This window comes from Talpa occidentalis, unplaced genomic scaffold (assembly GCF_014898055.3).
Source record: "Talpa occidentalis isolate TD23 unplaced genomic scaffold, MPIMG_talOcc4v2.1 talOcc4.9, whole genome shotgun sequence".
Taxonomy (NCBI): Eukaryota; Metazoa; Chordata; class Mammalia; order Eulipotyphla; family Talpidae; genus Talpa; species Talpa occidentalis.
This window is the reverse complement of record NW_023605305.1, coordinates 40,764,430-40,775,215: the sequence shown is the minus strand read 5'-3', so window position 1 is coordinate 40,775,215 and position 10,786 is coordinate 40,764,430. Positions and strand designations below refer to the sequence as shown.

Here is a 10,786-nt window from a genome sequence, read left to right as displayed (position 1 = left end):
TTGCAATTGCAAACAGCTTTTTAGGAAGAAGTAAAAGCATTTCTGGGTAGCTACAAGGGCTCAATAGAAATGAGGGATTATACAGCCATATATAAGTTGTATAATTTTCTCTGACAATGCTTGACAACTTGACAGCATGAACAGAGAAAACATTCAACTGAGAATATAGATTGGTGTGTCAGAGGATGGAGGGAACTGAGAGTGTTGATGAGAATTTAAAATAAGGAAAATAAGAATGAGGCATATGATTGCTGACCTTGGTAACACACTAAATGAGTAAAGGAATCAGAAATTTAAAAGGACAGTGAATTGTGATCAAAATGAGGTTTTCAAATTTAAGATTTTAAGATAGAGTGTACATTGTGACTATACAATGAATTGTGGCAACAGACTCCTATCTGATCTTCCTATCTGCTTTTGCCCCTCTACAATCCATTATCCACACTGCCCAAAACATGATCTTTCTCAGTTAAAAGTCTGAACACCTCTTCCCACCCCTCAAACCTAATCCGCCAGATGAATTCAATAAAAATTCAGCTCAAGAAATCTTTATCCCTTCCTCTGTCTTGATAATTAATACCCACTTCCTCTATGCTCTGTCACTCTCACCCTATCTTACATGAGGTTTTATAGTTACAGCTCTTGAACTGTGTTTTACTTTACACAACAGCTTCCCCCACTAGATTTTGAGTTCACTGAAGGCTGGAATCAAGTTTTACTCATTTTTTATCCAAATTTCAACAGTCTTCCTGATAAATACAAGTAGAAGATGGCTCTCGCATTTCTCATTTGCTTATGCTTGTATTGTTACCTTTAATGTCTGTTTCTTTGGGGAGAACTCTTTAGGTTATTTGTCCATCTTTTGAAGGTTCATTTAATGAAAACTATATATAAGATATAATGTACAAATCCACTTAACCAATCACACAATATTATGTGACCATATGTTAAAGGAAACCATTAAAGGAAATAACTAGGGCCTCCCCGGTGGCGCAGCGGGTTGAGCACTGGGTTGCGAAGCTGCCCGCGGCCTCTGCAGAGCCGGTTCAATCCCCGGCTGCTCCCCGGCCACCGAGAGGAGGGTCCCACATGGCGCGCAGACCTCTCCTGCCACCCGCTGCTCCCCTCAGCAGTGTACTTCGGTCCTTCTGCCTGCTCTGCACCCTGCTCTGGCTCTGGTGAATTCTCTCACCCTCCCGCACTTCTGACTGTACCCAGTGCATGTATAAACAAAACAAACAAACAAATAAATAAATAAAAACATGCCTCTATAAAAAAAATAATAATAAAAAAATAAAGGAAATAACTAATTTAAACTCAAGTTATGGCATTCCACTATTCCCATAGGACAGCTCCTGTGTTTTATTGTCTGTGACATCTGTCTGTCTGATAAATGAATGCAAAATGAGGACACCAGTGTTAATCATATTTTTTAATTAATGAAACAATATTTTGTCTAGTTATTAGATAAAAATAAATAGAAACCAAACTTCTAATATTTTTTCTGCCCCCAGTAGATCATCTTGTCGATCCCATAAAGTAAATGTACACATCCACTTTAGATGTCATTGGTCCAGACATGAGGTTATGTCAGCCACAATCAAAAACTTAAAAAAACTTAAAATACAATTTAAAATTCCACTTTTCAAAAGTTTTTAAAATACCAAACATTTTTGGGAGGAGTTCAGATAGTCAGCATTTTGTATGATTTAGAAACCTTACAGAGAGTTCAAAGCTACAAATTAGAATTCATGTTATAAGTTACAAGGGGAGGTGAACATTTAGGGTACTGTGGATTCCTCCTTGACATTTCGTCACACTTATAACTATTTATTCAATTTCTCTCTTAGCAGATTAATTATAGCACATTTGAGAGAAAGACTATCTGTCTTATTATCCACTATATTCCTAGGCACAAGAACAATTCTATGTGGCACACAGTTCAAATGAAAAAAATATTTACTAAATGAAAGAGTAAATTAATGAAGTGGTATAATTAAAGTAGCAATTAGGAAGCTAACTAAAGAAAAAAGAACAAGAAGCAGCCGTAAACATTCAAGTTTGAGGACTATCTACAGTAAAGGCATCAGAAATGCCAGCAGAAAGAATGGGAAAGTTCAGGAAGTAACAGGAAAACCAGGAAACAATAAGGCCCTAAAACGATGCATGTTTTAGGAAGGGAGTGAGTCGAGTCATTGTGGAAGTCTGAGAAAAGACCATTTGTTTAATCAAGATGATAATTGGCAACCTCAAGAATGCTACCGTGGTATCGTTATAGAATTGGAAGTCAACAGTTCAGTAAATACATAGAACTAGGAAGAAAACAGATGCTAAGGAAATAGAGGCAATACACTAGTCTTAGAAATTTGTGATTAAAGTAAGAGAAACAGTATTCTAGCTATAGAAGTTTCAATAGGAAGAAAAGAAGTTAGGGTTTTTTTCCCAAGTCTGGGAAGATATACATGTTTTAGAAAGAGGATCCAGAGGTTTTGTCCTCTAGAGACTGTGATGTGACCATTTTATAAAAATGGATATCGATTATGTTAAATATACTATTCTAAAGACAGATCTGAAAAGAGAAAGGGTAAATGCTTTCCCTCAAAGAAAAAGTAAAACAGGAAAATCCAGCAAGATGGCACAGAGGGAAAATGCTGGGCTTGCCTTCTCCATATACTCATAACTAGACTGCAGCAGAACAAAGCCAAACACCCCAAAGAAAAATGAATGACCACAGCACACTCTGTGAGCAATGGTCTGGTGCAAAGTGGCAGGAAAAACTTTGGGTAAACTGTGTTTACAGTGATACTGAAACAGGGGTGGAGAGGCCTCTTTTTGAGGGTGGAGTCCCTTCATGGTTGCCAACTGAAGCAGGGGTGGAGAAGGCCACAAAGGAGGCCACAGGGTCTCTGAGACCAGAGCGCCACCAAAAAGGCCCCAAAAGGCCAAAAACCAAAAGCTAAAGGACAGCACCCAATAAGAGGACAAGTTGCTGTCTGTAGGTTCTCACCAGTGAGCACAACTGCAAGAGACCTTAGACTCCAGGAACAACAAACATGGGGTTTATTTACAAATGGGAAATAACACGCTCACTGTACACACAAGTGGCGACCGCCTCACCCGGGTACCAACAACAAACAGCTCTTAGAGGCACCAGGCCCAGGGCCTTTGGTGCTCCTTTCAGGCAACGTCAGAGACAGGACCAAGGCCCAGTCTGAGGCCCAGTACAGCTTCTCTTCCTTCTCGGAGGGCGGCTGCTGGACGTTTCTTTCTTCAGAAGCTGGAACTGTCTTCTTTTCTTCAGGGGTCTGGCGTGTCCAGTCCCACCAGAGTTGCCAACTGAAACAGGGGCTCTGGGTCATCTCCTTTTTCTGGGGGCTCCCTTAGCTCCCTCCAACCCAACCCTGGCTTATATCCTCTCTCACCCACAAGTCTGATTGGACCTTTTAGCACCAATCAGCTCACAGCTTACATCTGCTTGGTCCATTACAAATGGCAGTTATTGAGCTCTGAGGAACAACTGCCACAACTGACTTCTGGTGGGGCAGCAGGGTCAAAAGGATATCACTGTCCTGCCAGGTCCCACAACTGAGATGGCTGGGTGCCGGTAACAATACCAGGGCAGTACAATCCATGAGAAGTAGGGGAGAGTGTTGTGAAGAAGCCCGTTTGCTGACTCGAGGGGCATAAGACAACATCTTGGACTCTTTAGGTCTAGCAGTGCACTTGATAAGGGGGTAAAAAGTGGGTATCAAGGGTCGGGGTACACTATGGACGAACCATAGGATCAGAGAATAGAATGAATATTACTGGCTCGAGCCTGAGGCTCTCAGTACAGAATAGTTGGAGCTTAAACCATTTGGGGGAAACAAGTTGGTTCACTTGTGTCTCCTCATAGGAGTGGCTACTGCTTGGAGCCAAGATTAGGGTATTCAAAGCACCTCCACCTCAGAGCTAAAACTAAGAAAATAAATAACAGTTGCATAAACCAGAGTTTAAATACCCATCAACAACAAGAACAAGTACCCAAAGATAAGCCTCTGTGCTGAAAAAGGAAATAGAACAACTCCTGGTCTGTGACCCTAGATCAACTATCTGTGACCCCCAGATCAACTACAGCCAGTACCCAGAGCTGCATCTACTATTCAAAAAACACCCTACAGGTAGAAGCTGACCTGAGACTCTACAAGACACTTAGACCAGACCACTTGGTCTAGAGAAGGGATCCCCATCACAAAATTCTGGAACCCACAACAACATAGCAGGAAACCTGAATCTATGATGCTCACTGGAAAGTAATCATTTAGTATCCTACTGCCCCAGTCCTTATCTACTACCCCTTGCTGGTACCAGTTTTCTTATTACTTCAGCAGACACAAAAGCAACAGTCTGCAAGTATATCGCTATTACAACTCATAAAAACTGAAAATGAAGAGACGGAAGAATATAATGCAAATGTTGAACAAAAAAGCCCAAGAGGAATCTCAATCCAACAGAACATTTCTGAAGAGGAGTTAAAGAAAACATAACAATGACTGTGGGACTAAAAAAAATACATACACAGTTATAAAACAGGAATAGAAAAAATGCAGAGGAAAAAAATGAGGCAATTACAAGTAGATGTAATAGAGCTAAGAAATTCTATAACCAAAAAGAAAATTCAAGTGAGGCAACTGAGGCCCTCAACAGCAGATAAACATAAGCAATGGAGAGAATTATTAAGCTTGAAAGCACAATTTCAGAAAACACACAAATAAAACAACATAAAGAAAAAATAATTTTAAAAGGTGAAAGTAGCTTTGAGATAACCTAGAGAAAAATAATATCTGTATAACGGGGGGTCCAGGTGGAAATGAGAAAGAGAAAGACATCAAAATTTTATTTAAAGAAATAATTTCTTAAAAGCACCTAAATCTAGGAAATGAAATCTAGACATTTGGATCCAAGAGGCTCAAGGAGTTCCAAAAACAAATAATACCAGACAGACACATATCAAGATCTATTATAATAAAACTGCTGGACGTCAATGACAAGAACTGAAATCTATACTAAAAACATCAAGAGACAAAAGGGTAACCTATAAGAGAACAGAATCAGACTGTTGGCAGGCCTTTCAGTGGAAACATTACAAGCATGAAGTAACTAGCAGAGATATATAAAGTATTAAAAAAAAAAATTTCCAGTTTATAATTCTTTTCCCTGAAACATTAACATTCAAGACAGAAGGGTTAAGAGCTTCACTAAAAAGCCAAAACTAAAAGAATTTATCAACACCAAGTCACACATGAAAGAAATCTTAAAGGAGTTATTGCAATGCAACAGGACAACAAATACAGAGGTAACAGGTATGGAAATTATGTAATATAGAGAAGGTGAAGGAAAGAAACAATGTGGCCCATCAGAACTAATCAGAGACCAGACTATCCTATGGACTCACAATCTACCATATACTAATTTTTGCAGAAACTTCAAAAATTTAATGGAAATAACACAAAAAAAGAATGGAAATGGTACCTAGACAAATTATGAAAGGAAGACTCAAAAATAAAGACAAGAAACATTTTTTAAAGAAATAATAATGCAATGGCAATGAGCACTTATGTCTTAATAATTTCCTTATATGTAAATGGCCTGAAATCACCAGTCAAAAGGTATAGAATAGCTAAATGGATTTTAAAACAAAGTCCAACCTTCTGCTGTTTACAAGAAACCCACCTCATGGCACAGACTTAGAGTTGAAGGCTGGAAGACAGTCCTACAAACAAATGGTAATTTAAGAAAAAAAAAAACAGAACAGCAATACTTGTATCAAATAAAACAAACTTCCAATTAAAAAGGATAATAACAGATACACATAAATACATTTGCACTATATGATAGAGCACTGAGATACAATGATAATTAAAAACAAGACTACAGAGATAGATTGACAACAACACAATACTACTAGGGGATTTTAACACCTTATGGACAGAGAACTATGAGCAGAAAAACAAGTCAAAGAATAAATAAGGAAATTATAGTCTCAAATGAGAAGTTAGAACAAGTAAGTTCAACAAATATCTACAGAACACTCCACATAAAAACTGCTGCAAACACATTTTTTTCAAGTGCATAGGGAACATTTTCAAGAATAGACCACATCTTGGGACACAAGTAAGTTGTCAATAAAACTACAAAGATCTAAATTATACCCACTACTCTCTCTCACCAAAATGTCATAAAGCTAAAAATCAAGTATTAAGGGGGAAAAAAAAAAAAACAGGAAAAACTATGACTGCATGGAAACTAAATAATATGCTGCTTAGCAGTTCTTGGATAAAAAAGAAAAAAAAATTTTTAAATAACTTGAGATGAACAAAAATGAGGGTATAAATTACCAGATTCTATGGGATGGAAGAAAAGTGATCTGAAGAGGGAAAATAATTATAATACAGGCCCTAATTAAGAAGCAAGAAACCCCCCCACCAAATAACATATTATACCTACAGCAACTTGAAAAAAGAGAAACATGACCCAAAGCAACAGAAAGAAGGACATAGTAAATATTAGGGTGGGAAAAAAAAAAAGATCAAAAAGATGATTTTTAAAAACTCAATTAAACTAAGGTTGATTCTTAAAAAGATAAACAAAATAGAAAAACTTCTAGCTAAACTAACAACAATAAAACAAAGAGATAAAATAGTAATAAAGTCACAAATGAAAGAGAAAAAATTACCACAGCTAGCCCAGAAATGCAAAGTATCATGAGAGATAACTATAAACAACTATGGCAATGAATCTGATAAACTCACAAATTAAATATCTAGACAAATATAATTTACCAAGACTAACCTAGTCAGAAACAAATGATTTGAACAAACCAATTCCAAGCATAGAAATTGAAACAATTTAAAAAATCTTCCCAAAAGTTTAGGACCAGACAGCTTTATAAATGAATTTTATTTAGCTTTTAAAGAAAAACTAAAGTCCACCTTGCTCAAATTGTTTCTAAAAATCCAAAAAGAAAGTTCCCTAATACATTTTACAATACCAAAATTACCCTAATAATAAAGCCAGATAAAGACAGCACAACTATATTATTGGCAAATAAAACTGGTGTAAAAAAAACCTTCAATAAAACTCCAGCAAATCGAATTCAACAATATATCACAAGGCCTATACATCATGATCAAGTTGGATTTGCCCCAGGAATGCAAGGATGGCTTAATATATGTAAATATCAATGTAATGTATCATATTGACAAAAATAAGAAAATCATATACAATAGTATCAATAGATACAGAGAAAGCATTTAATAAGATTTAGCACCCATTTATGATAAAAATTCTAAAAAAGATAGGTATGGAGGAAGCTATCTCAATATAACAAAAACCATGTATCACAAATCAACAATCAGTATACTATACTTAATGGAGAAAAACTCAAAGCTTTCCCCTTAATATCAGGAATAAGATAAGGATGCCCATTGTTACCACTTCTGCTAATTTTGTATTAAAAAGTCTGGTCAGAGCTATCAGACAAAAACAGGAAATAAGTCAGAAAAGAAGTGAAACTATCACTATTTGTAACAATATATTATATACAGAAAATCTTAAGGACTCCATAAAAAATGTATTAGAAATAATAGATGAATACACCAAAATGGCCAATTACAAAATCAACGTACAAAAATCCGTAACTTTTTATATATAAAAATGAACAAGCAAAAGAAATCAAGAAAATAATTCCATTTATATTTGCTTCAAAAAGAATTCAATAGCTTGGAATTACCCCAACTAAGGAATAAAGGACCTATACAATGATTTAAATAGCAACAGAAGGAAAGATATCCTTCAGAGATGGGGAGAATCGACATAATCAATGACTATCTTGCCTAAAACTATATATAAATGTAATGCAATTCCCACCAAAATACCAACATTTTTTAATAAAATTGAGCAAAAAAGATTGAAATATTTTTGAAACCATAAAAGGGCTAGAATTGTAAAAGTAACCCTGAGAGAAAAAGGAGAGAAATGGAACATTACCTGACCTCAGTTGTACTATAAACAACGGTATTAAAAACAATATAGTACTGGCACAAAAATAGACACATGGCACAATGGAGTATAATTGAAAGTCTGGAAATAAACCCATGTACATATCAGTACTTAATCTATGATGAAAACAATTATGTCCCTACAAAGGGAAAGGACAGTCTCTAATAAATTGTGCTGGGACAATTGGAAAGCCAACCCTATTATACTGTTGTCAGGGCTATAAACTTATGTAAACATTATGGAAAGTTAAAAAATTAAGATGAAAAATTAAAAATGGAAACCCACAACCTAGCAATCCCATTCTTTGGGTATTTAGCCAAAGAATGTGTAATCATCAACACACACACACAAAAAAAACCCTATTTATGTTCTACAATGTTCAAAGCAGCGTCATTTACAATAGCTAGGATTTGGAAGCAACCTAAACATCCATCAGTAGGTGATTAGATCAGCAAGATGTGGTATATCTACACTACAGAATACTATTCTCATACGGGGAGGTGAAATGGAGCCATTTTCAGCAAAATGGAGGAAGTTTGAGAGAATTATGTGTAGTAAAGCAAGTCAAAATGATAACATACTGGATATCCAGATAGCGATGATTTGGCAAAGTAAAATACTTACAAAAACTAGTGGACATTAATAAATATTGTGAGGGTTCTGAGGTTAAGGGGAGAGGGAGAAGAACAGCTGATGTAAAGGGCGGTGGTAAGGAAAATGTTAAATGGACAATAAAGGAAAACCAAGATTACTTTCTATATATTTCCTTATCTATATTACTGAAAAAAACAAATTGAGATGAAAGATACATGGATTATTTTTTGTCTGGGAGATTCATGCTACTAGAATCACTTTAGAAAAAAGGGTTGCTTGGATGGAGTTGGAAGGGATCATGCTCAGCAAAATAAGCCAGAAAGTAAAAGAAAAATACCGGATGTTCTCACTCATAGCAGGAATTTAGAAAACCTAAATATGGACCAGGAAAAAGACTAATTGCAATAAAGTAAAAATCAAAATCAACAAGCAACAGAGACACACTACAGTGGGGGGCAGAGGGAGAAGAGGGATTAGGGTCAGAAAAAGGGGGTGGGAATTGTATAGGGAATATAATCAAAATGAAAATGCATACATCATGCAAAAATGAAAAACGATGTAAGAATTATATAAAATAAAATAATTCATACCAAAAAAAGTGGTTGCTTCTGTAGCCACCCAAAAGAATAAGAGCACATTAGCTTTTAACAACAGCCACTGCTTCTGTGACTGCTGGGTCAGTAAAACACTGATGGCTGAATGTGACCTTATTTCATTGCCTACTGCACCTGCATTTTATAGCAGGTCACAAGCACACAAAAGGTCACAACGACACACAAAAAAATTCTCTCCTTCATGTTTGCTCCTATTTTTGACTTAGCTCAAACAGATTTCATTGTGAAAACTGTTAAGAAGTTACTCGAAATAATAGGCTTGTAAACAGATTTCACCCTATCTTCTTACTCTGTGGTTAAAATTCGCCACATTGACTCATCTCACTCACCAGTTTATACTTCTTTGAGTCCTTCACTTGGCACTTGGGTGTCCTGGGCACTATGCTTTGCACACAGTAGGCACTTAGTGTTGTTCCTGTACTCCAGGGCGTGCCATGCCACCTTAAGACAGTCACAGACTCCTTGTGGCAGCAGAAAGTTACAAACTTCTCAATGGGGGGGTTGAGAGGACGATAACGCCCCCCAAGGTTGTCAAGGAAACTGACAGCTTCTTGCGGACAGGCTTAGAGTGTTGCTCAGCACGGTATCTCCAGCACCTGAGTCAGCGACTCAACGATGCCGAATAAACGAACAACAACAGGCTGACTGGAGAGACTCAATTCAAGCCTATTCTGCCAGCATGAGCTGAGCACCACCCTGGCGCCTGGGACCACCGAGGCGCACGCAGGTACCACACGGATGAAACGAGGGCTGGTTCTAATTTCAGAGAAACTGTAATTCTACGCCATAAATTCCATATTTTCTCTTTTGTGACGGGGGAAACGCAGACATGCCCGCGCTTGACCCTCAAGGGAACGGCCAACGGGCGGCGACGAGCGCCCCAGCACCGCGCGCCCCTCGCGCCGGGCGCGCCCTCCCTCCGTCCCGCCCTCCGTGGGCGTCGGCCCAGCTCCCGGCGCGCCCCGCGGCCGCCCCGCCGCGCTCCTGCAGGGGTCGCTGTTCCCGCGATAGCCTCTCCGCAGGCTCCGCCCCGCGGCCAGCGCTCCGTTCCTCCGTTGGGAACCCGGCCTCGGACGGCCGGGCCGCCGTTCTGTCCGTCTCTCCGCGTCCCCCCGGCCCAGGGCCGGCGTTACACCCCCGGCCGCACAGGCCCAGCGTCCCGGCCGGCGCCCCCTCTCGGGCGTGCGGCCCGTTTCGAGGCGCTCATCCTCCCTCCTCGCCCCGCCCGCCCTGCACTCCCCCCTCACGGAAACGACAGCTGCGGCGGCGGGGCTGGCGCCGCCTCCCGCCGCCTCCCACGTCTGCCCCCGCCGCCCGAGCCTGGCGTCCGGGCCCGACCGCGGCGCCTCCGCCTCCCTGCTGGGTCAGCCGGCGGCTCCGCCCGGCTGCCGCCCAGGATGAACATCATGGACTTCAATGTGAAGAAGCTGGCGGCCGACGCCGGCACCTTCCTCAGCCGTGCTGTGCAGGTACCGCGCGGCGTGGGGGGCGGCGGGGGGCGGTGCCCGGGAGGGCCCCGGCGAGGCCGCCCGGCTGCG

At 39.7% G+C, this 10,786-nt stretch overlaps 1 protein-coding gene across 3 annotated transcripts in view; it reads left to right on the top strand.

Moving 5' to 3' along the window:
• The first annotated feature begins 3,551 nt into the window (after nucleotides 1-3,551).
• SH3GLB1 (SH3 domain containing GRB2 like, endophilin B1) overlaps nucleotides 3,552-10,786 on the top strand; it is a 38,358-nt gene continuing 31,123 nt past the window's right edge. Inside the window, exon 1 of one of the 3 annotated variants that reach the window (XM_054691415.1) lies at nucleotides 3,552-3,618. Coding sequence is in view for 2 of the 3 variants with exons in the window: in XM_037501451.2 (XP_037357348.1) it covers nucleotides 10,646-10,717 (72 nt within the window). In the remaining variant the exon portion in view is untranslated. Of the gene's footprint in view, nucleotides 3,619-10,536; nucleotides 10,718-10,786 lie in introns of those variants that run through there. The other 2 variants (XM_037501451.2, XM_037501452.2) reach the window with 2 other exon arrangements.